This window comes from Pteronotus mesoamericanus, unplaced genomic scaffold (assembly GCF_021234165.1).
Source record: "Pteronotus mesoamericanus isolate MK-2021 breed Mesoamerican mustached bat unplaced genomic scaffold, CSHL_Meso_final contig_68, whole genome shotgun sequence".
Classification (NCBI taxonomy): domain Eukaryota; kingdom Metazoa; phylum Chordata; class Mammalia; order Chiroptera; family Mormoopidae; genus Pteronotus; species Pteronotus mesoamericanus.
The window spans coordinates 8,369,810-8,395,827 of NW_026555234.1; the positions used below are offsets into that span (position 1 = coordinate 8,369,810).

Genomic DNA, 26,018 nt, shown 5'->3' on the forward strand with positions numbered 1-26,018 from the left:
AGTACTGTGAGTCTGAGGTTATCGAGAGAGGCTGGTTGAGTGTGAGGAGGGAAGCATAACTGGAAAAAGAGGAGAAAAATAAGAGGCCAACTTAAGCGTGATATGAGGAAAAAAGTTCCCAACACTCCAGATGCCTTTGTTGTATCCGAAAATAACAGTCATTCAAGAAAAGTCCTATGAAAATAGCAATTTGAATCACTTCAGATGGAGGCTGATATAGGCTTGTAGTATGTTTAGTAGATCTTTTTTCTAAGAACAGCTGGAGAAGATGCCCAGGCACAGATATTTTTTAAGCAGTCTATATTCCAGAGAGATGCCCCATTTGCCTTACTGATTGTAAGAAATAGCCTTAGCCAGATACATAATCATGTGTGTACGTGTGTGCGTGATTAACAGATGGCAAGCTATAAAGAGATGTGTGCCGTGGACTTTATATGCACAGGGATCCTTGAGGCTACTTATGCAATTAGGCACATGTCTCACCCTGGTTTTTCCAAGCTTCTAGACTAAGGGAGTGGTTCTCTGCTCACGCTGTCCTGATAGTTATTCTCACGCAAAATGAAGGGAGGTATAGTGCATGTTCTGGGCTGCCTCGAACTAGGAGATGTTGGCATCATTTTCCCCGCCCCCCACATCTTTAAACATTCCCCCCGACATTCAACAAGAGTGCATTTCCTTCCCATCTCTGCTAGCTGTGTGTCCCCAGAAGGCAATAATGGTCCAGCTGAGAGCAACCCATGTGCCCTCAGCTCCCCACGAAGCAGACCTCTCTGCTCCTAGCTGGAGGCCTGGACGTGCCACCAGCTTTTGCCCATGTCACATCTTCTTGCTAATCAATCCCCCGTGCAAGGACCACCAACCTCTGAGGAGGACTGGAAGTGACTCCTTTCAGGGCCCCTCAATGCTTCTCCTTAAATTGGCCAGAAGGGGTCACTGCTGTTGAATGACACAGGTCTCCATCCCTCCCAGGGTTGAGGCTGCAGTTCGGGATGGCTCCTAGCCCCTGCTCATGGAGTGAGAAGCAGAATCCAAGGATTAAACCCTAGTCCTCGCCAGACACACCCACTGCTGCCACGGCGGCCACGGGGACCACGGCCGTGGTCGCGGTGGCACACCGGCTCTGTCCATGCCTTTGGACAAGAAAGCCATGTATGTCTGCAGTTCGCATTTCTATGATATTGAAGCAATAAGGTTGTTGGTAATTCGGTAGACAGGGTTACTACGTGTGGTCCCTACAAGTTGATACATATCATTTAACATCTATTCAACTAGAGTACACTCAGAAGTTTGCACATTTTCCTAACCTGGTTGCCTTCTCTGCCTCTCTTGAGCATCTGTTAAGTTTTACATAATTAAAACATCTTTAATTGCATAGTCTGGGGATAGTACTCAAATTCTATCCTCACTTTCCAGTGGATGCCTTGTTCTCACAAAGTCCAAAGGGTCTCAACTCATTAAAAATCCTCTTGACACTGGTATCTCCCACTAAGATCCAGTTGTCCAGTTGTTGGACTGGAGGACAGGAGCAGAATGAACTAGATGCTCCTTATAATAAAATTAAAATGATTCTGACCAGGCTAGGAGTGTCAAACTACACATCTGCTGCTGTTCTCTACCCATGGCAGACGTCAGCAATGGATGGCCGACCAAACCCAGTCTAGGCCCCGGAATCTTCCTCAGCCTTTTACCCTGTGGGCTGACACCAGCAGACTGACCTGGAAGGAGACAGGGAACCTCTTTGCTATCTTTTGGTTGAACTCTTTTATGATGGGACTGGGCTTTTTTTTTTTTTTTTTTTTTTTTTAGTGTTGATGTTGCCAATACCAGTATAGTGTGGGGCACATAGTAGGAGATCAGAAATCATTTGTGGAACTGATCTGACTTCTTGCAGCCACTATGTCTTTAAGGAACTATGTCACAGTTCCAGAATTCTCTGGAATGCACCTTACTCATTTACTAGAGGAAACTAACAAATGTTAGTTTCTAAAACTCCAGGATTAAGCAAATAAATAAAACTGACTACTTATATGGACTTTTTGGGTTGGTTTATTTCTATCAGGCCATTTTTCTCTATGCATTTTCCAATTTAACCTGGAGTGGGAATAACTTGTTGGTGCCTTGATAAAAAAGACTCTGTTTTCCTCTTGGTATTTTTCCCCCTGACTCTTTAGTGGTGCTAGCCCGGTTCAAAGTCCAGAGGTGACACTGGCATTCTTTAAGGACTGTAATTCCTAGTGGCCTTAGAGTGAAATAGCTCCTGCCCCGCAGGCTGGCCACCCTCTGTAATAAACAGATGGTTTTCCTTGTAATAAACGGAAACCATCCTCCATCTGCGGAGGACGCACAGCCCCAGTGGCCCAGGTAATTCTCAGGTACCGAAGGGATTGGCTGTAGCCAAAGAGACCTGAGCAGGGGAAGGTGAGCAAGAATGGAGGGAGAGGTTTGAAAGACACATTCAGAAGGGGAGAACCGCCGTGAAGGAAGGTCCGCTCTCATGGAGAGAGATGGAGCAGAATCAGGACAAGGAGTGTGAGGGCAACAGACGAGGAGGGAAAAGGAAGTGAGAAAGAGGGCAAAGGTGAACTTGTATTGGCGGAGGGAAGTAACAAGAAACAGGGCACATGTCTGAAGACATGGTATCTGGAGGCTGTCCACGAGGCTCTAGGAAAGTGTCGGGATTCAAATGACAGTCACACACCTGCGGCAGGGCGACATGACACAGGCAGAGAAGGACGACCCACACACAACCGTGGTGCGGAGAAGGGACAGCAAATGCTGAAAGGAACATAAACATTTAAAAGCGATACATGCTCTAATTCTAGGCTGAGGGATTTGGAAGGAATTAGGCAGAAGGGACAGCGTTGGGAAAGAAATGACAGGCGAGGAGGGAAGCCCCTGGAGAGTTGGCACTGCTTGGAGGCGACCCCGCTGTCGGCTTCGGAGTTCCAAGAAGCCTCTTTGTCAAGACCCAGAAATGAAAGACAGGAGTCCCGAGGTCAAGAGAGTGGGGACCAAACTAGGGGCTGACCCCACCCCCACCCCTTGAGCTGGTGAAATGGTTAACGTGAAGTCCACTAAGCTGCGCTTTCGGTGGCTGTGTTAATTACCGAGGCCTCCAAATGAGAGGGACGCCCGTGTCGGGGATGCCCAGTCGAATTACAGTAAGAAGCCCGCGTGCCAGGAGCTGGCTTCCAGCGGAGCGCAGGGTCTCCGGTGATGGTGCCCAGAGTCCCTGGAATGCCACCAGGCACGCTGCTCAGTGATATTTTAATTAAACCTTAAGTGACATATCTCCTGTCTGTGACTGATGGCTTGTTAATTCAGGCCCCACTGCAGCACAGGCTCCTAATATGCCTTTCCAAGTCCCAGTTTGCAGGGGTAGGTTTCCATGGCAGAGTCCCTCCCTCCCATCCCATCCCCAGCCCTGCCTTCCCCTCCCCCACCGCCAGCTGCCCAGACTGTATTTCAGCTAAGAGAGACTTGAAAGTGGGCCCCTTGGAACCGGAGGACAGGCAAAGGCAGGATTTCAGGCCTAAAAGGAAAGCGAGACTTACAGGTACCTGACTGGACAGACTCAGGTTGGCGGCCGGCGTCTTCTTCTTGCTTCCAGTGCTGTTGGCGGTGTTCCCAGCGCTGCTGTTGGAAGTGCTGCTGGTGGAGTTTTTCCTTTTTCTCCGTTTCGTTGTTGGTTGCCTTGTGGGTTCTGCTGCAATATGGAAAATGGAAGGAGGATCAGGTCCAGGGCGACCCTCAGATACTGTCCCTCTGCTGCTGTTTTTGTAAATGAAAAAGAGTAGACCCTTGACATCTCTCCCATTGCTTTCAACTTTTCAAAAAAAAAAAGAAAGAAAGAAAGAAAGAAAAAAAAAAAAAGGAGACAGCTGTTGGCTGAGTTTTAGCACAAAATGTGCACAATTCTTTCCCTTCATATCTAGAGAAAATGGTTTGCATTTGTTATTTCTAATTTCATATATACATAATCTATTAATATATTTTAGGGTGAGCTGCAAATACCACTTTCACAGCTGAATTAGAAGGATTATTAGCATTACCTAAATTTGGAAAATACTTTTTCTCTGGTTTACCTCTTCTTTATGACAAAAGGAGGGTTCTGGGATCCCTAGGGGACCTCCAAGGTGTGACAGAAAGTGGAAGCTTAGTTAAATTAGTGAGCCAGTGTGTAATAGCAGCACCTACGGGTCAAGTGTTACATTGCAGCTCAGCACTATTATACCTCAAAATGCTCAAGTAAAAAGAGGACATTGAAAATGGTAAGTAAGACCATCCTTCTTGCTAACCCTACTACAGACTCAACTCTGGTGGAGAGAAGATAAGAGGGCCATAAAGAAACTAGGCAAAAGTGCCTTGCATCATTTTCTGATAGATGATGGGGAGAACCTCCTTTAAGGCTCATTTGAAGATCACTTAGTCTACCAAGTTATTTATAACTTTTGGTTAAGAAGAAGAGAATTATGTTCCTAATTATATACCATTTCTCCTTTTGGAAATATTTTGTCTCTTATGTTCAAATAGATTCATCAAAGGACTCAACATCTCTGTGCATGGAGAGTTATAGGTGTTTTTTCTGAAAGTTATGGAAACAAGGGAATAGAATTGTTCTAGCTCATAGGGTTAGATAAGAGATGAGTAGTACATTCTAAAGTCAAGAAAATGCCCAGGTTTCCTCTGATGAGCATCTCTTTTTCTTTGCCCTCAATAATTGAAATCTGATACTTTTTTGATATCTATACTTTCTTCATGAAATTTAGGGGAAATATACTTAAATAGCATACTCTGGATTACATCCATTGAGAGTGAGTAGCTATGGTAATAGAATTATGAACTTGGGTGGCCATAGGCCTCCTTCACTGATTAGTTATGAAACTGATTTTGGCAGAGTTAAACCTCAGGCCCGTTATATACAGAGGGAATAACAATAAATAGCTTATAAGATTATATCATGAGGATTCAGTAAGAGAATGGAAGGTCTGTGAGGGCCAGCACTGTGACTTTTACTCAGTATTGTACCGCTGGTGGCTGGAATAGTGACTGGCATCTAGTAGGACCTCAGTAAATAATTGTTCAGTAAGTGACTGAATTAATGCAAAACATATGAGTTATATATGCATACGTTGGAAAATATAGGTGCTCAAAGCATTAAGCATGTGGAATATTTTTCCCCATAAAGGCTTACTGATATTAAGAAAGAAAATGAGGTCAACTTAAGTCCATGTAATATATTTTTAAAAGTGTTAAATTTGTAAAATTCTCCTAAGATGGGGATACAACTATTCTATGTAAAACAATGATCATTTTCTCAGCTTTATAAATATGTACATAGTTATATCTGCTATGTTCATTTTATCTAAAACTCCTGGCCACTTACCAGTGGAAGGTGATCATTATATTTTGTGATTCAGAAAGCTATGTGCCTTGAGTTAATAATTACTCTTTAAAAATAATTTTTAGCAAAAGGATACACTTTGCTTTTATAATCAATGAGTCTCAACACATGCCTAGCAGTGAAAATGTATTAGAGAGAAAGACAATTAATGATGACTTGAAGCAGTAATTTCAGAACCTCACAGGAGACTTTAGTATCTATGCTACATTCTAGGGAAGTGGGGGAATGGAATCTTTTATGTATTCTCTTCATGGTCAGAGTTTCCTTTGATATTATATCTCTTAAAACATAGAAAAATGTTTGCTTCCTTCCTTTTTGCCTTCTTTCCTTAGTTCCTTTTCATCTCCCTCCCTCCTTCCCTCCCTCCCTCCCTTCCTCCCTCCCTCTCAACTTCATTCCATTTTTGTAATTTCTATCATTTTACTTAAAAAGAAACAAAAGGACAGCAGGCCATGAGAAGCCAGCTGACTTGTCCAGTGCAAGAACCATTGAACTGAGAGACAGGAAACCTGGGATCTGATTTCAGCTTTGCCCAAGATCTTCTCAGTCACATTAAATAAATCACTTTACCTCTCTGGGTTTCAGGTTCCAATCTGGCACGTAAGGATATGGTAGATGGCACCGATGCATGTTTGCCCCTTGCAACTTCAATGTGTCTGAGTCCAAAGTCATGGTCAGAATATCCCTAGTAAACTCTTTTTCCTGATGCATTTATGATCACTTCCTCCCCTTTCATATCGCCTCACCCCCAGAGGAAGCCCCAGAAGATGCAGTCAGAACGAGGGCGAAGGACAAGGCGTACCTGGCGGGGCCACCATCCGCTGCCACTTCTGAAACAAGCAGGTCTTCAGGCAGTCTCGCGGACTGAGGTTGTAAGTTTTATGCCTCGACATCAGTTCCTGCATTGGCTCCAGTATTACACACAACTGCAAGAAGTTCAAAGGCGTGGGGGTTTTGTTACTTGATAATATTATTTGCAATAAATAATGTGAACAGCTGGAATCAATTAGGAAGCTTAAGGCTACTTTTCTTTTTCTCCCCTGGCTTTGATTTTCTCTGTACAAGTTTGAAGGAAAAGAAATATTACCAACATTTGATAAAAACCCACCTAATTTACTATCATTTATAATATCACATTATAGCTGAATGCGTTTTACACACACACACACACACACACACATGCACGCGCGCGCGCACAGCTTGTCCAGCCTGTTGGGTGGATATATGCAGCCCTATTCCAAAATCAAATGATTTCCTCTGGTTAAAGAAAAGAAGCTCTCTGCAGTGGAGCACAGCATGCCCTGATTTCTACTGTAGCTTTTGCTGTTGTTCTGTTTGTAAAACCACCTGCTGTGACTCACAATGCCAGTTTATGTAGATTCCGAAGCAGTGAAAGCCACCTTTGAAACCTGGGAGAACAAGGAGGCAACTACAGGTACTTTTTTGATCCTAATTCTTACCAAGACCCATTATGAACACTTTAATTTCTTTCACGTACTCATTTGTATTTTACACATGATTGTAATGTGTATAACATGCTGGCATTCATTCCGTGTGAGAGCTTTCTGTGTGGTTCTGCACACGGTCACCTTCCTCCTGCCTTACTTCCATTTTTTTCAGCCTTACTTTAGTCCAAAGTTCAGCTTGACTTTATCTGATGACAAAGATTAATGAATGGAACAAGAAGGTAAATCCATTCAGATTGCCATGGGCTTTCTCAATTCCTTCTCAGTTGGAAGCTTATCAGGATACTGCTGCACTGAGAGTATCTAAGGACAAAGACCACAACTTGGACTGAGGCATCCATTGCAATTAGAGTGACACACATTGGCAAAGCACCTTCCCACGTGGAAGAATGTCATTTTCTGGAAGGCAGGTGTGCAGTCTCCTCCCTCATCAGCCCTTCTCTACCCCCTTCCCTGCTGCCATTCCTCGCCTCGAAAGCGGCTCTGGAGGCCCCACTCACTGCTTTTTGTCCGCTGGGTCCCCTCCACCTGCCACTCTTCCCTCCCTTCTTCCTGGCTTATGCCCCCTTAACCTTGAAGACAAAGTTGCTTCTTCTGTGATGCCTTCCTTCCTGTGCAGGCTGAGTTGGGTGCTCGCTATAGTTCTCCCATAGCACCAGCCCCTTCTGCTCTATAAGCATATTCATTCTCACTTTGGAATCATCTGCTTCCAGCTCTGTCAACATTTCCCACTTGACCTTGAACTTCTTGAACGCCAAGACTGTGCCTTTTATCTCTGTGTTCCTGGGTTTGGCTCAAAGGAATGGATGCATTTAAAGAGTGATTCTTAGAAAGACTGGAGGATTTTCCTATGCGAATGTTCCTCAAAGTATGCTCTAAGGAACATTTCTATCAAAACAAAACGAGCTGATTGTTAGAATGCAGATTCCCAGGCTCTGCCCTTTCTGTTTCACGGGGGCTGGAGGTGGGGCTCTGACTTGCATTTTAAAAAACCATATTGCCAGCTCATTCTGATCAATACAATTAGGTCAGTGTAGGTCAATACAATTGAGGTCCACTGTCCTACACTTGCTGGGCTTTATGATACAGACAGCAAGACATGCACAAATTCCATGGTTTTTGGCTCATATTTTACTCTCTTCTAAGCCCCTCCCCTCCCCATGCCTTTCTTCTTCTCTCAAGTCTACCCATGATAATCAAGATTATCTTCATTGAGAAAAAAAAACCGCTTCAGCCCTTTTTACCGACTGATGATCTAAACTTGGCCAAAACCACTAACCCCATTGCAGGGCCAGCTGTCATCTCCTTCCACGTGCAGTTTCCCTGGAGGAAGAGGGCAAGATTGCCAAGCCGGACCAACAGCAGCACAACGTGAGCCAAACAAGGCCACCCCAGAACCCTAGTGAACCAGGCTGTACCCTCATGAGCTCTGGATTAGTTACGATATATCTTCAATCTTGTCTATCTCCTTGCTTACCTTGGACTCCATTTTGAAACTGAAGTTGTTAATAAGGAAAAGGTGTGAAAGAGGGCGGATTACTACGCAGTCACATCTGTGAAGACTCTGTGTGCTTTCCTCTATTAAGAATTCTTCGCTGGAATCGGAATTTGTGCACGCTACGGACCCCCTGCAGCCTCCCCCAGCCACCCACGCTGGGGCCAAGGAGAGCGAGGGATTCCACCGTCACCTCTGCAAACCGAGCTCGGAATGGATTATCCGCCCAGGGAGGACCATTCCTGCATTCAGAGAGGGTCAGACAACGTTTGCGCTAGAAAAGCAAGAAGGTTTTCAGAGAAATTCTAAGGACTGGGAAAACATATTTTTAAAATCAAAGTTAAAAAGGTTTTCAAACCACTAGTCCCATTCTTGAGAAGTGAGTTTACAATGAATATAAAGTGCACGCGGGGAGTGGAACAAGCATGGACTTGTAAGCTGAGATTTTGACTTTGTCATTAGGTGCGTGTCATTGCGTAAGCCACTCACTAATGCTGGGTGTCAGTTTCACTTGTAAAACAATACCCATCTCGATATTGTTGTGGGAATTTGAGATAATATGTCTAATAACTTGTAGGCATTATGATTACGTATTTGCAAGCACAGCGCTGATTGCACAACAAACCACATTTTTATTACTTTAGATCAAAAAGCATTTATCGAACTTCCTTCCAAGTGTCAGGCACTCTGTTAGGGGCTGGAGACATAATGATGAGACTACCACAATCTAGGTCTCAGAAAGTGTTCAGCTCCCTTCAAAATGACTTAAGCACATTGAGAAAACTACCCTGTGTTTACACTTCATGCATCTCAGGAAATCCCACGTTTCTGAAGCAACCGTTCATTATATAACAAGTTACATGGCACAGATGACCCATTTGGACCTAGGAGCATTGAACTAGCTAGGAAATGGAAGAGTCACATTTATGGTGAGAACCCACAAGCTCATTATCTTGCTTTTTCCCAGTGTCTTTCCACTCTGGGTTTTGGGCAACAGTTTTCAGGCGCTAATCCCCAGGATTTCTCTATTCTCCTTTAATGTAAAAATATCCCCCAATGCTGTAATCTAGCCCAAAGGAATTTACATCTCTGAATACTAATCATGAATCCCAATCTTTTCCTTCCAGTGGAGGGTTCTGGGCTGGTGAGGCAGCGGCAGCCCTTATTCACATATGCGAACGAGATTCAGCTTTCTGCCTTGGAGCTTGGTGGCTTTGCTGGGCTGTGTGCTGCAGGTGGCAGAACACGCTCAGACAAGAGCCTGCCTCTTGGTCAGCAAGCCACAGCATCTGGCAACAGCCCAGGCCCAGGGCATCATGAAATGGGATTAGGAAGGCGGCTTGGGGAGTAAGCGGGTTCCCCCAGTTACTAGCCAAGTTCTTCTGGAGCTGGGATTCCTGGTCTCTCTGGGGTCTCGGTCCCCCTTGAGAATCTGGTGAAGGCTCTGCAGCCTGTCTTTCCAATTTTGTACAGAATATCTGGAGGTCTATAAACCTTCTTATATCTCCATCCATTGCCTCCAGGTAAAGAACCCCTGGTTAGTGATAAGCATGAACTAGGATACAATAAAGATGCCTTTTCCCCAAGACACACACACATATACCCACACATCACTCAAACACAAATAAATGGAAATCAACATAAAAACACAGGGTTCTTTGATTCTGAAGAACAATTTTGTCTGCAAAGATCCCAGAGGCCAGTCTCTTTGCCTGAAAAGAAGGGCCACAGACCATGCTGGCAGCATCCGCAGCAGCCTCTGAGCGGGGCTGCGTTCGCTTTGGCCTCCCCCTGGGGCGGGAGGAGGGTAAGAGGAGAATGCTCGGGCAGTGGGAACTCTCTGCCAGGAAGCCCCTGAATGTAAAGTCCCTCCCAGGCCTAGTTAGGAACCCCCCCGCCCTACCCCGCCAAAGCCATCACCCTTCTTAGCAAATCTCCCACGGTGCCTTTTTGCAGACTTTGTGAGAGTTTTAGGCTGGGCTTGCTCCCCTTGTGTTTCTGACTTCTTTTTTCTGGGATTCTGGTTTCAGCCCTGACTCTTTGGGTGTGGAACCAAAATCTGTAGCCGCAACAGTGACTTGCTGAATGAGTGTGGATGGATGGATGGATAATAGATATCTTGGCCAGATTAATAGCAAGGAGTCATTTGCTAATGGCAGACAAATTAGGCATTGTTTTGTGGACTTAGAGGTAATGAATTTGTTCATTTGATAAATAATTGATTGCCTCCTCTGTGCAGAATGCTTTGTGCAAATGCATGTGTATATGCCCAATTACTACATGTCCTGGGTAGGCTGGGAGATCTTAGCTCAGTCCCAGGATGCCCTCCTTTTCACAGTAACAAAGGGCCTAGCAAATGCAGACGGACAGTCTTCCTTTGTTTTTACCTGACAGCTCTCCTGGAGAAACTTGACTCTCCTTAGCTGTACTCACGCTCCTTCTCATCTCCTTGCCTGAGCGTAAGGCTAAGCGGTGCCTGTTGGAGTTGGCTCTGGCCTAAAACGTGATGCTCTGGGCTTGGCATTGGGCTAAATTCCAAACCTAGGACTAGTCTACTACCAACATTTTAATTCTGCCTTTTCAGAATGATGGATTATGTCCCCTGAGCTTGAACCACCTATTGTTTATACACAAGCTTGCCCAGGATTACTATGTCAGTACCAGCTTGAGCCTTTACTCACATTATTCTTCTTGCCTAGAAGATCTCCTTCCCTCTTTCCCAGTCATCTTAACCCAGGGTTGGCAAGCAATGGGCTGTGAGCTAATTATGGCCATGCTTATGTATTGTCAAAGCTTCTTTTTTGTTATAATGCCCGGGTTAAATAGTTGCTAGAGTCTCCATGGCCCAGAAACCCAAAAATATTTACTATACGGCCATGCACAGAAAGGTTGTTGCCCTTTGCTCTAAGCCAGGGCTACTCCAAGATGGTGTCTGCAAACTGGTAGGAAAAGGAGCTTGAGGCAGAACATAATCCAGTTCACTGCTTCTTTCATTGAGAAACTCTTGGGTCAAAAATATGTCAGACAAACTAAACACTGTGTTCAAAACTGTAGCTGGTTTCCATTTCAGAGCAAGTCCGCAAACCATGTGAGTCTCACCGAAATGATCACCAACGTCCTCCAAGGTCCAGCTCATTCTCACATCTGTCTCTGACCACCCCCACCCACAGGGGACTCTGGCTTTCATAGCACTTACTACTAATCTCCGTACATCCCCATGTTTTCATTTGCATTGGGAATTTTCCCTTCTTGTGGTCTTGTTTCATCTCCTGATCTATAGCAAGTCATATTTACTTTTCTCTCCTTTTTATTTAACACAGTATTAGGCATACTCAAATGTTTGTTGAGTCATAACTTAATAATCACTTGGAATATCTAACCTATGTCTGCTCCTGGAGTGTGTTCCTGACATATATTAAATCATTAACCCTTACCACTTCCTGGCCCACTTCTCCAGGTAAGGAAACAGGCTCAAAGCCATTATTAAGTCATCCAGAGCTGATATTAGAGAGTGTGATCATTAGAAGGTACCCAAGGTTATACAGCCATTTGAAGGGCAGGAAAGAGGTTCCCGGTCAAGCTGGCCTGACTCCAACCCTGTGCCCTTGACTCCTAACTGCTCTGTTGTCTACCTCACCGCATTCGACTGGTTAAATGGTTGCTGATATGGCAAGTTCAAAGACTCTCACTGTCTTTGTATTGCTCCTTGCATGGCATTGGTAGGTACACAGAGAGCCATGCAGGCTTTGGAACCAGATTCATCTGGGTTCAAACCCCTGAGCCTGCCATTTACTAGCTGTGTGTTCTTGGCCAAGATTTTCAGCATCTCTGAATCTCAGTTTCCTCATCTGTAAAATGGAGATAACAATACTTATTGTTGATGGTTTAAAATAGCATATGTCAATCCTTACTGCAACGCCTGGAAGAAGGTCAGTGCCCAGACAATGAGGCTTGGTATTATAGTAAATACTGTCTGCGTCAACAACCCAGCTCCACTGAGCCAGGAGATCAATGTGTCATGTGATTGGTTAGCTACTCTGAGAAGTAAATCACTTGGTCTTCTTGAGACTTAGGCGGTCACTATATATAAGGCTCCGAGAGATGGTAATCAGGCCAACGGTACATGGGATTTTAGCAGCTAAGGTCTCTGACAATACCCATTTTTAGATTCAGTGATAAATACAAAATATTTAAATCTATACACCACAGTCTTATTTTCCTCCAGTAACTTACTCCTGTGTCTAAATATGAATTAGAAAGAAATCAGAAAGTAGGAGCAATTAAGAAACAAACTCTTATCTAAGGGTGAAGGAGTCTTTCCTAATTAAGAAACGCATTACCAAAAGAGATCTTATATTAGAAAAATAGAATAATAGAACATGGAATCTAAAAGGAAAACAGAACACAAGAAGCAGATAATCCCACCTAGAAACAGATAACAGTGAATGACAAGAGCAAAACCCACTGAGCCTCAGAGGGTAAAACACAAGGAAGAGATGGAAATGCTTTCTCTGAGAAGCTTCGCAATTCCTAACCGTCAGAGTGTGATTTGGGTTTATTTCCTGATAGGATTAAAGGAAGATTGGTTGTCAAATTCAAAACATCCTCTTTTTTATCTGAAGATTCAACCAGGGGAGCCTTTGCCTTTTCTCAATTGTTTTGTAAATTGATTTGTTGGGGAAGTTATCACATCCAAGCCAGGAAGAGGAGGGTGCAGCAGCTGCCCCTCAGGTGTTGAAGGGACCCTCCTCCTTCTAGAGCCAGCAGACCCTGCAAGAGCATTCAAATATCTACAACTTGATCTCAATTTTGCAGCTGCCAGGAAGGATGCCTATACATGACCAGTGATGTCGCTGGTTGCTTTTCTGACCCACCGGGACCCCAGTGGACTAGCCAAGGTCAGGGTTTCTGCTGTACCAGTCAGGCCCGCAAAGAGATAGTTCAAGTCTCCTGATGTCCATTCTCTTGCAGCCCCATGGGCTTGATTCTCCGTGGTGTCATTCAGTACGGGCACCCCTTCCACAGTGCTTGGTTATTTGCCTACTTGCTCTTAAACCCTTCTTCCCAACTCTGTATGGCAGGGTATAGATTCCCTACACACTGTTTTCCAAGTGCTTTTGCCAGCTGGCTTTGGGCAAGGGTTGGCCAGTTGGAGGCACTAGGGAAGACTGGGGCAAAGTGGGCTAAGTTACTTTGCTAGGGTGGCCAAAGCAAAATGCTATACACCAGATGTCGTCAAACAACAGAATTGTATTCACTCTCAGCTCTGGAGGCTAGAAATCTGAAATGAGGGTTTTGGCAGACCCATGGTCTCTCTGAAGCCTCTAGGGAGTCCCTCCTGGCCTCTTCCAGCTTCTGGTGGCTCCAGCTGTCTTTGGTGTTCCTTGGCTGGTAGCCACATCCCTCCAATCTCCGCCCCCGGCTTCAGATGGCCCTTTCCCCTATGCCTCTGTCTTCTTTCCTCTTCTCACGAGGACACTAGTTGCTGAGTTTCCACATAGGGTCATGTCCTGAGGTTCCAGGTGAACATGAATTTTTGAGGGACACTATTCAGTCTACTACACAGGTAAAGAAATAAGTAAAGATAGTTCTCGTCCACTGTGTGGGTTAGATGAACCCTCCAACAGCTGTCACTACAAATCCACTATGGTCCCATCTTCAGCACCAGGTGGCTTGACAGTAACACCGCCTGCCTTGTGTACTGGGAGTTGGCAGTTGCAAATCCCAGGGCAGCCTCATCTACCCCTGGTTACTTTTCTAGCTCCAACACTTTTATAAGTACTTTGCCGTATTAAATTTCCCCTATTCAGTTGCCTGGTAGGTTTTGTTTTCCTGGATAAGCTGATTGGAACTCTGACTTATGACACATTAGGCAACACTGAAAGGATGACTGAAAGGATCAAGGGCTTTGCTGTATGGAGGCATCGCATATAGTTGGTAAGTACATATATTAGGCTAATCGTATGTAGTTGGTAAGCACGTATATTAGGCTAGGGTTCAAATTCCAGCTACTTAATAACTGCCAGCTCTTGGGCAAATTACTCAATCTCTCAATGCTTGAGTTTCTCCATCAGAAAGGTTGAGATAACAAGAGTGCGTAACTAATTGGGTTGCTAGGAGAACCAAAAAAATCTGCCTAAAGAAGGTACCTACGTCGTAACATATGGAAAGTGCTCCCTAAATGTTTGTTATGATGGGGGTGTAACCAAGTACAGGGACAGGGGCTTCCTGGAAGACATTTGGAAACTCATCAGGACATACCTGTTAAAATGTTATGAATGTTTCCTGCCTAAAAATTAGATTTTGGTGATATATCTGACAACTAAAATGTTTACTCACTAGGCCTTCCTATAAATAACTTGTTCTGACTGCTGGGCCATTGCGTCAAATACCCTGTCCCTGTGTTCTGAAGGTGTCTCTAAGTTCTAAGTACAGCAGCTGAAATGCGTCCAAAGGAAGAGGAAACACCTGCCTGGAAATACCTCACAATCCTTAATAAACATCCAAGGAACGTTGTCTATTGCCTAGATGGCGATGAGCAAATTTCAGATACAAAAACTGAGCAATTGTGCTTTCAGATGAGTCAGACACTGAAAATGAAGGCTGACGGGTCAGAATTACTGCATGGCCTCTAGCAGACCCTGCCTTTTTATTGAATGTCACCCTCTGAGTCAGGGTTCTCTACAGAAACAGAACCAATGGGATACGCCTGTCTGTGTATAAGCATTGTAAAGGATTGGCTTACGTGGTGGTATGAACTAGCATGTCTGATATCTATAGAGCTTCCATAGGCTGGAAACTCAGGCAGGAGTTTATGCTTCAGTCTTGAGGCAGAATTTCTTCTTCTGGAAAATCTCAGCTTTGCTATTAAGAACTTGGACTGATTGGGCAAAGCTCAACCAATAGTAATCATTTTCCTTCAAGCCAACTCACTATACATCATAGCCACATCTACAAAGTACCTTCACAAAAAAACCTAGATTAGCTTTTGTTTAAATAACTAGTACTGTAACTGCTATGAACTGAATTGTGTCCCCCTCAGATTCAGACCCCCAATGTGACTGTATTTGGAGATAGGGCATTTAGGAGATAATTAAGATTATATCAAGTCATCAGCATAGGATCCAAATCTGACAGATCGGTAGCCTTGTAGGAGGAGGAAGAGACATCAGGGATTCCTCTCTCTCCATGTGTACGTACCGAGGAAGGACGATGTGAGTACACAATGAGAAGGCAGCCATCTGCAAGCCAGGAAGAAAGCCCTCCCCAGCAACCAAATCAACCAGCACCTTGATTATGGACTCCCCAGCCAACTGTGAGAAATAAATCTGTTGTTTAAGCCACCCAGTCTGTGGTATTTTGTTACAGCAACCCAAGCTGACCAAGACAATAGCTTAGGTAAATTGACACAGAGAACTATCATAGTCTCCCCACTAGACTAGAGAGAACTGAAGAGCTAAGCTATGTTATTTTACTTTATTTTATTTTATTTTTAATATTACTCAGCAGCAAGCAAAGGATCTAATGTTTATAGAATGAATGAATACATGACTATGATAGAACAGAAACAAAACCAAATAGGTGGATAGATATCAGAAATTGGGTCAGCTCTTGCTTCATCCACTTCGTAACTGTAGTAACCTGGGTACCAGGGATGTGATGCTGAACATGGCACACACAGCCTCCCTCCCTTGACGCCAACTGTCTAGATGGGAGACAGGTAACAAACAAAAACTCCAAATAGACTGTATTATAAAGGAGAAGGGCAAGAGGTGTCAGGAAAGGGTGCCAGGAACAACTGATATTTAAGTTGAGACCTAGAAAGATGACTTTGGAGAGATCCAGGAGAAAAAGAAGACAGCTGGGACAGAGGATGGAGGGACATCTCGGGCATACACCTCGGAATGCAAGAGAGAACATGGGTGGGATCCTGCTACATAACAGGATTTGAGAGCAAGCCACAGTGGGGAGGCAGGTGGCGGTCAGCTTTGTCATAGCCTCAACTTCTGTCCCCCAGAAGCGCTGAGAGGTCCCGCTGATGTGGGCAGAAGCATTCTGCGTATGATGAGCCCTCTGCAAACGCCATTAGAATAAACGCTTAATGGCAATCTGGTAAACACCATACTGTTTTTCTTTCATCCATATTCCCTGTGCATGAGAAAGCATCATTGGCATTTTGATGTGTTTGGCTCAACAAAAGCACCAAACATCCCAAAGACAAGCACTGGCTGCTGAGAGTCTCCAAGCAATGGAGAGCCCCGCCCTGGCCCCGCAGCCCCCACCGCCGAGAGTGCTGTCCGTTCCAGCACTGGGAACGTTGGTTAGCGCTCGTCCAGGCGCGGCCTCACTGGAAACAGGTCGCTTTTGTGGCATGTTGGTTACTTTTCCCTGGGAATTGAGGGACTGTGTACTTGCAGTGAGGTAACATTTAAACACTAGCATTTATAAATGGGCTTTATAACCTTACGATTGCGAGTAAGGGAATTTGGATATGGTCCTTGGGAGCTGTCAGCGACAGTTTCCAAGGAACATGACTATCTTGCTCGAGCAGTTATAATCCCTCCTGAACATTAACTGCGTGGTTATGCCTGCTTCCTGCCCTGGGGTAAACACCCACAAGACTATTAAAGACAGAGCTGTGTTCCAGGCTTGGGGCCAGCACCCCCGTGGCTGCTGTTTGGGAGGATTTCTGGACTATGGTCAGTGTGGGGATATGGACTTGGCCTTCCTGGCCCTGGGCCCCCGGTGCACAGCTGTACATGGAAGGCCTGCCTGCCTGTTTCTGGGGAGCTTCTGCCCAGCAATGGCCCTCCAGCTCCGCAGTGACACAAAGGAAGGAGTGATTTCTCAGTAATGGCGCGCTCAGCTGCTCCAGTACTCCCGGTGGCTCCATCACTGCGTGCCTGCGGAACCTTCCATCAGCAGCTGTTTCCCTTCCTGGGGACAGGAGTGAGACTGGGTGGAAGCGAGAAGCAGGATTCATATTGATAACGGCAAAGCTTTATGAAAATGGAGTTGGCAGAGACTGGGATTTATTCACGCATTCACTCACTCGTTCGGCACGTATTTATTGAATGGGTACTATGTGCCCCCTGTTTGTTCTAGGTTCTGGGGTTCTGTGAAAAAACTAAAAATCACTTCTCTTATGGAACTACAATTTTAGTAAAGCAGACTGATGAGAGAAATTAAATAACCACAGGATATGATATGTTAGTGATGAGTATCGAAGAGAAATAAGAAAGCAGAGGAAGGAGATGTAAAATGTTTGGAGTTGAGGGGATTGAAAATCTGGGTACTTTGGCTAAAGTCACTGTGTTAGGAAGCTTAATGGCTCTATGTAGAAGGTGTCCCAGTCCCTCGCATCGGTGAATATGCCAGGTGACACGACAAAGGGAACTAAAGTGACTGCTCGGCTGACCTGGAGATGGAGAGGTTAGCCTGAGTGACCAGAAGGGTCCGGGATAGTCACAAGAGTCTCTCAAAGTGGACCGGGAATCAGCGAGAATAGCCAGAAAAGTGGCACCTGAGGAGGACCTGGCCTGACATTGCTGGCTCTGAAGGTGGGAGGTGGCCAGGAGCCAAGGAATGCAGGGGCCTCCAGAGTGGAAAGAGGCAAAGGGACAGCCTCCACCCTCCAGCCTCCAGAAAGGAACATGGCCCTGCCAGCACCATGATTTTGATATAGTGAGATCCTCGTCAGACTTCTGATCTGCTGTACGAAAGTACATTGGTGTTGTTTTAAGACACTAAGTTTGCGGTGATGTGTCTCATCAGAAACAGAAAACTAATACAATAACTCAGAAGGGAACATAGGAGTAAAAACCTCTGGTAAGGTCACCATATTCAGCAGATAAAAACACAGGAAGCTCTGTTATGCCAGAATTTCATATAATAAATAGTAATTTACTAAAGGAATTATTACATATACGAGGTCTGTCTATGTAATATGAAAAATTACATTTTCATAATTTTAGAGACATTATAAAATGTCTCTAAAAAGAGACATTTCTTGCAGAAGATATAAGATACAAAAAACATTGTGCATAGAATAATGATGTCTCAGTTCCCCTCAAAGTAGGCAGCTTGGGACCTCACACAGTTTTCCCAGTTGCCATCAGCTACCCTGTTATATTTTCCTGAATCTCATCGAAGTTCTGAAATCTCTTCCCTTTCAAAGGTGATTTTAGTTTTGGGAAAAACCAGAAGTCACAGGGTGCCAAATTTGGGCTGCAGGGGAGGTGAGTCACCTGGGTGATTTGAAGTTTCACGAAAAAACTCTATACAAGATGTGTGCGTGAACAGACACATTGTTGTAATGAAGCTGCCAATCCCCAGTTGTCCATAGCTGCTGCCTTCTGAAACATCCGAAAAGTTTCCATGGAAGAGTGTTCAAGCTTCACACAAAATCTGATGCAGATTTGTTGCTCTGCTCAGTTTTGTGCACCATGGCCACAGAGTGCACCTGCTCATTCAATGTTGTCTCCCTCCCCCTCTGACTGGTACAGTGAAGTTGTCCTTGTTCACATTCCAGTTCACTCTCCTTGGTTGCCAGGTTACATCGATGTTGCACAAACAGTTCTCATTATATTAACAATGGCTGGGCTTTTTATGGACAGGCCTTGTATTCTGGCAAACCTAATCTCAGAGGAAGTTAGGAAATGAGATATCTGGGGGTGAAACATTCTAGGCAGCACAGGAAATAGCAAGGGTGAAGTCCTGGGGGCTTTGAGAAACATCAAGGAGAGAAGTGTGGTTGGAGGGAAGGGAATGCAAAGAGTAAGAGATGAAATCCAAGAGGGTGTGAGAACTGCAACACAAAGGTTTTAAAGAGGATGTTGGCCTTTGGTCTGAGGGGGATGGGTTGTCATTGAAGGTTTCTGGGCAGAGGGGTGCCAATGTCTAGGGTCTCCTGAGAATGGAGAGATGCTGACTGTTAGCAACTCAAAGACAGGGTCTAGTCTATTTTTGCCTTTTCCTGGGCCTGGCACAGAGGCAGGTATTTAAGCACACAGGCACTGGGAAGGCAGCTGGCCTTCTAATTGGTAGAACTCAATGCTGTGTCATCTGCCAGCAAAACCAGAAAGTGCAGCCAAGTGCATGGTGGGAGAACAGAAGACTTTAAGAGGTAAAAGTGGTTCATGAAGAGAAATCTGAAGCCTGTCAGGTGATCCATAAATGACGGAGGGAAAGAGCAGCTGCGTGGGGACCTCATGAAGGCAAAGACATTAGGGAACTTGGGAAAGACAGTGGCAGGTCTACTGTCTCTTCCAGTTGATGCAAAGTGCCAGTTATTCCAAGATCTCGGGAAGCCACATTTCAACTCTTGAAAGCCATCAAATTTCCCTTGCAAAAGTTGCAGGAAGGAAGAAAACGATGCTTATCAGGCTCTTGGAGCAGCTTGTAAAATGAATCACTCACCCCCTTCAATCATAACTAGGACTTGGTGTTTGTTGGGCGACGGGCAGCAGACTCCATGGCCTCCATGGGTTTTCTCACCTCATCTTCCCAGCACCCGATGAGGAGAGGGAGACCAGAGAGGCCATGACCAGTCATCCTCCTTGAGCTGAGGCAGAACCTAATACCCTAAGTCCTGAAGAGGAGCCAGCTGAAGAGGAGTCAAAAAAAACAAACATATATTTATTTGGGATGGACGTAGACAAAGTGGGATCATCATATATTTCCATTCTTCCAGAAGTTTTTGCATGTGAATGTTATGCACCTGAGCCAGCCCAAGGAACCCTAACATTGACATCATCTGTTTTCGAGGACTGGCACACACCTGGTCACTCGGCTACCCCGTTTAAACGTCCTAGTAGCTCTATGACTTTGGTATTATTATCCTCATTTTATAGATGGGCAATAGGAGGCTTAGAGAGATTTAGGTGACTCATCATTCATAAAATCATCTCATTTTATCTTCAAAACAACATTATGAGTTACGATCGATGACCCCCATTTTCGGAGGCTACCACCCCATTTTTAGAGACACTAAGTGCTTTGGCCCCAGGCCCAAAGCTAGAAAGTAATAGAGCCTGGTTTGAGCACGCCTTCTGTTAATTTTATGCTCAGCAAGGTGCTCAGCAAATAGCAGGTGCTCAGTAAATGTCTACGAAAGAAATAGATTATTCCAAAGCCCCCATTCTTTTCACTACCCTCTGCTATTGCAACATTATCTCATCCTCTGGCACATGTTTTTGAAATCACGGCTGATGTAAAAAAAAAAGTATTCTGCCAAGTCCCCTTTCCTCAGGCCAGCTTTGGGCTGCCTGCTCCCTCATTTTCTCCCTGTCACCTTTTGCTCCCAGCGGTATCTTTCGGAAGCAGCCCAGGAAACGACAATTTCCCAGTCTACCATCTCTCTTTGCTATCTTGTGCAAAGCTGCAGAATGACATTTCCTTCCTCTTAATTTCTCCAAAAGGCAAACAATGCATCACACAGGAGTTCTGCGTCAAATCCTAACACCTGATACGTCTGATATGCAAACCAGTTCACTTTTTTTTTTTGTTTCTGCACCAACGAGACATTATCGCTCACACTTCAGCTACGGAGGGAATCTCCTATCACTCTTCACCTGTGTCCTTGGCAGCGCCATCAGGTTCCCGTGGCTTCTCAAACACTGTTTGTCTTGTTTATGTCTTTTTTGGCTCCAGAGCGATCACGGAATTAGAGAAATCACCCCAGTGTCATCCACACTCGGGTGCTGGCCTGACTGAAAAGACAGGCGGCCATCTTCAAACCAGGGGTGTGGGTGAGGAAAACCTTACTGTCGGAATACTCTTTACTGAGGAACGTTCTGTCCAAAAGTACCCAAAGGGATGTTATTTTACAGGATATCATAGAAAAAAAAATATGCCAGTCGGTAGTTTTTCCATGGCAGCTCTGCAGTTCATACGGATGGGGGAAGCGAACTAGGACCTAAGATGAGTCCAGCACAATTTCACTTAGAAATAAAGGGCCCTGCTAAGGGCCGTTTCTGAGGTCTTAGTCTGGCTTAGGAAGATCATTTTGTGCAGTAGAAATAAACAGATTATGCATAGCTGAGGTTCTGGGAAAATAAAATCTGCTCTCTCTACTTTCCCTTTTAATTTTTCTTTTCATTTTCAGTGTGCCAAAAAAATAAGGTTTTCAGGAGCATAAGAAATGACGGGTTTCAGGCATTACAATCATTTTCTCTAGGCACGCGCACACCCACCCACCCACACCCCCTTCCATGTTTCTATACCATGGCTAAACCATGAATGCAGTCTTTTTCACAGAACGGATGCTATTTTTAGATGAAATTATAGAAACTCTGCAGCATTAATAAATGGACAAGAAGCCTGCAATCAGAGTGCATGGTGATATGCCAATGCAAAAGCCAGCTTGGCCTTTTGCCAGTGCACTGTGGTTAGATGTTGCAGCACAGCAAGTAAAAACACTGCTTACAAAGAAATGATTAATAAGCTGACAAACTTCCAGGCATTCATTTCCTATTCTTCAGTGCCAGCTATATTAATACTAGCATATTTTCAACTTTATTAGCAAAGTCTTGCAGCCTGGTACTCTTTGGTGTGCTCCTGGCGCGCTTCTTAAATCAGCTGCAAATTGTTTAGAGAGGTGAACATTTGATCACCGTTGCTTTTCTGTCTGTCATCCTCATAGACGAGGCCTGTTTATTTGGCTCCATGACACCTTGCACCGAACAATAGCCGTAACGTTATTACGGAAATCTCCTCGGACAGAGGCATCAGCATCTGGTGGTAACCGGTCCCTGGGCCATTTAGCGCGATTTCCTGGGTCACGGTTGTTTCAGGGCAGTTCTGTCCCTCTCTGTGGCCCAACCGTTGCTCCCACCGCGGGTCAGTGTGACATCCCCGGGACATCAACCACTTCCCAGGAAGGGAGCTGGCCAGGGGACTTCAGTCCCCTTTCTGGGATAAACCCACGATCTTAGCCACCTGGGTAGAGGAAGTAAAATAAAGAATTGTGGGATGGTATTAGAGTGATCCCCTTGTTCTTGTCTGCCTGGGAGAGTTCCAGTTTCTAAAACCAGACGTCCTATCTCCCAGGGAGCTCTTCAATCCCATTCAAACGCGACGATGGGCCACCCTAAGAGGAAGAGTCACCAACTGGACCCTGAAGGAAGCAAGGAAGCGGCTTGGGTTTGGGAGTCAGACCCAGGTTCTAAGCTCAGTTGGGCCCTCCAAGCAGCGTGGCCAGGTGAGGCTTTAAGCTGCTCAGGCCTCAGGGTTATCTGATGGCTAGGAATGCCTGGTCTTAGGTTGTTACGAGGTTTAAATAAGGCAAGGTACAAGTGGTCGAACACAGGGCCCTCCCTCGCCCCCTACCAACACATCATTTCTGAAGCTACAAAACCATTCCTGTCTGCAGTAGCAGAAATAATGACAGCTACCCCACACGTCGGAGGACACTCGGCAAAGTGACGTGTGAAGAAGCATCTCCACAGGCAAGAACCAGCAAACTGCCGAGCCCGGCTCAGTGGGCTCCAAAGTGGTTTGCAATGGGCCCTCCAGAGCGGGCTCCAAAAATGGGACAGCCAATGACACCGTCAAGTCACATGCTGGATGGCGTTCTCTTCTTTTTGACTTTGAACAGGGTTTTATTATCATCCGTGAAGCTGAAACTTTCCCCAGGAGAGCAAGGCTGACAGGGAAGATGGCCCCCTTCACTGACTTCCTATTGTCACCAGAGGCCTTGTCGAAGGGACATCACCCTGGCTGGACAGATGGGCGCTTATGTAAAAGACCTCACCCTGCGGTAAACTTCCATTTGGGGGTTACGAAAAAACAACAATTGCTGGGAAGTCAAAATTTTTAATTAAATGTATTCAAAGGGAATACAGATGAATGCCTTTAAGCCAGAATGTATTTAATGCTCACAGGCCGGCTGAGGCAAAAATCGCACTGCCAGAGAAGCTTTTAAGTATTGATATTTCCTGCATTAATAATACTCTCAACCACATTCATAACAATATAATTAGCAACACAACTCATACCATACAGCGTGTGAGGACTCTGCATTATTAATTACACCTACAGAGCTTCGTGGCAAGCACCATGCCTCTAATTTTAGCTTTCTGGGGAAATGATCTTAAACTTGGGGGTGTGCAGGAGCTTCGTGGAGTGTGACGCCCCACACCAAGTTCATGTCCCACTGGGGATCAGTAAATAACAGCGAATGCCCTGTCCACAGCGCCTTTGGGGATGACACACGCTTTCAAGTCCAAGGTCGAGTGACTTTGGCTGCATTCCCAAATTTTGTAGGTGGCAAAATGTGATTAATATCCTGGCAATTCTTATTCTACCTCAGATTCTACCTTAAACCCCATGGGACAGCGTGATATAGCAATACAGGTGGGAGGAGGGCCTTCATTAGGGTCGGAGAAGCTCAGCCCTGCCACGACCACCTCTCCTCCTCGGTCTTTCTGAACTGGCTTTGCAGGAACACTTGCCTCTCACTCTGGGCAACACCGGGATAAGGAATGTGCACGTTTCATTATGAATGGCTTTGCCGAAGGCCTATGCTTGTCTTGAGCAAGAAAACAAATATGGCGACATAGTTGTGCCAATTTGTACTCCTCACGCTGTTCCAAAGGGCATCCATTTCTGTGTATCTTCACCACCACTAGGTATTATCATTTAAAAAAGTAAGTCTGCCACTTTGATAGATGAAAAATGGTATGGAATTGTTTTTTTTCTCCAACATGAATTCTGAAGAGAGCAGCTCAGCTGAGATCCCAACAAGGAGGAGGGCGTAGGACCAAGAACAGATTAGGACACATTCAGATGAAGCTTCTGGAAGGGTCGCCCCTCGCTGTTCACATATCCCCATGCTACCTTGCCTCCCTCATGTGGACCTCCCCATTTCCCTTGAGGTCACTTGGCTCATTGGCCCACAACAGGTGCCCCGCCACCAAAATCTAGCCCTTTATGTTTTCTCATTCTTTAAATTCAAACAAACTATAAAAGAGAAAGAGTGCCTTGTAAAAACCTACTAGACTTTAGAGGAACCTCAGCCTAGTTTCTGGAGATGTCATAAATAAGCGTTATTTTCTAACCCAGAGGAGCTCAAAGCTTTGTAAGAAAGATGGACAAGTAAAAACAATTATAATTCAGTGTGAAAACAAAAATATAAATAAGCCCTGTGGATAAGTGATAAAGTGCTTCTTCCATCCCCCTCAGCCCGCCCTACAATGCACGGGCATGTGGAGAGGATGGCAGTGGCCCTCACTGTCACTTTGTAATCTGAGCCAGTAGAAAGAGGAGCCTTTGGCGGGGCTGACACCCCCAGGAGCCCTGCACCCAGTGCCCTGGCCCCCTGATCGCTGAGCACTGGCTTGGCAGAGACCCTCAGGCTCAGAGAAGAGTTATTCCCTTTGAGGGTTGGAGAACAGTTCCCACGGGGGGCGGTCCACTGAACTAGGTTTGGAATGTGAAGAGGGATTTGTCAGGCAGAAGGGAGGGACAATCACAGGCAGACGCACAGACGCGTAGCTGGTATGGCACAGTAGGGGAGAGTGTCTGATGTTGCAGGGGGGAGGACTGGCAAGAAATGAAGCCCAGGGGCTATTCCATGCATATGACCAATATTTCCTATGAGGTATTTGACAGATGTTAATAAGTGTTAGGCCAAAGAATTTAAAAATACCCCAGGTTGAAGAAGTTTGAGATGATATATTGAATGAACTAAAACTAAGCAAATTTTGTTTTCTGTGGGACTTCTCAGAACCTTCCGTTGAATTCCCAAGAGGAGGGATTTCCCAAACTTATTACTAAATTGGACTTTTTTTCGGGGGGTAAATCAAAATGGCCATTTTTGTAGATCAATAACAAATGAAGCAGAGCAGCATGAAAACCCCATCCCAAGTATTGCAGGGTATAAATAAGGTTGGAAGGAGTGCCTGGCCGTGAAGGGTGAAGTACTGGCCACCAGAGGACAGTTGGCTCTCTCCCTGCTCTGCCTTTGTCTCCTAACCTGGGCACAGGGGCAGGGCGGCTCACACACAGGCTGCTCACGGATTTGGTTTGTGTGGGAGCAGAAACGGCAAGCATCAACCTTGCCATCTTCTGCCCTCCCAGGCTGGAGGTGACCAGCGAGACAGAGCTGCCCCAGGGAGACACATCGCTCATGCTTCAGGGTGGGCGTCTGATGGCTGTGGCTTCGCTAGCTGCGCGTGGTCCATGCCAGCCCCATCACCTTCCTATGTGACCAGGAGTGTCCACTCCAGCGTGCTGCGTGGTTGCCCAGGTGGCCCTCACCACTGCCCAGGGCAGCTGGTGCTCCTTCAGGATGCTTCAGGCTAAGGTGACACAAAAAACGCTGCCACTTGGGTGAGACAAAGGGGCCAGTGGTGTGGCGAGCAGGCGTTTGCATGAACTCAAACGGGCCTGTGTGTAACGAGGACATCGGTTCTTTTAACAGGATGCTGTCCTGGGCAGAGGGAATCCTGGTCTTGCCATCCTCTGGAGTCACATGACTTGGATGGCTAGAGGAGAGGCTGTTGGAACCTTCCTGAGGCCCTGAGGGGATGGGGAGGATCCTCTAGGGAGCAGCCCGGTGGGATGTCACAGGGGCCCGGTTGTTAATCCCGTCCGCACCCCCACATAGGGACTGTGTGGCCTCAGGCAGCTATCCACTCTCTGGGGGCTGAGT

General features: G+C 45.6%; 1 protein-coding gene across 6 annotated transcripts in view; it reads right to left on the reverse strand.

Annotated features, from left to right (window-relative positions):
• The window catches only part of LDB2 (LIM domain binding 2), a 334,412-nt gene that overhangs the window by 3,404 nt on the left and 304,990 nt on the right, over positions 1 to 26,018 (reverse strand). The window contains exons 6-8 of one of the 6 annotated variants that reach the window (XM_054581964.1): positions 6,207 to 6,330; positions 3,555 to 3,706; positions 861 to 1,003 (exon numbers count right to left, since the gene is read on the reverse strand). In XM_054581964.1, the coding sequence (XP_054437939.1) occupies positions 899 to 1,003; positions 3,555 to 3,706; positions 6,207 to 6,330 (381 nt within the window). In that variant the 3' untranslated portion in view covers positions 861 to 898. Of the gene's footprint in view, positions 1 to 689; positions 1,004 to 3,554; positions 3,707 to 6,206; positions 6,331 to 26,018 lie in introns of those variants that run through there. The other 5 variants (XM_054581965.1, XM_054581963.1, XM_054581960.1 and 2 more) reach the window with 5 other exon arrangements.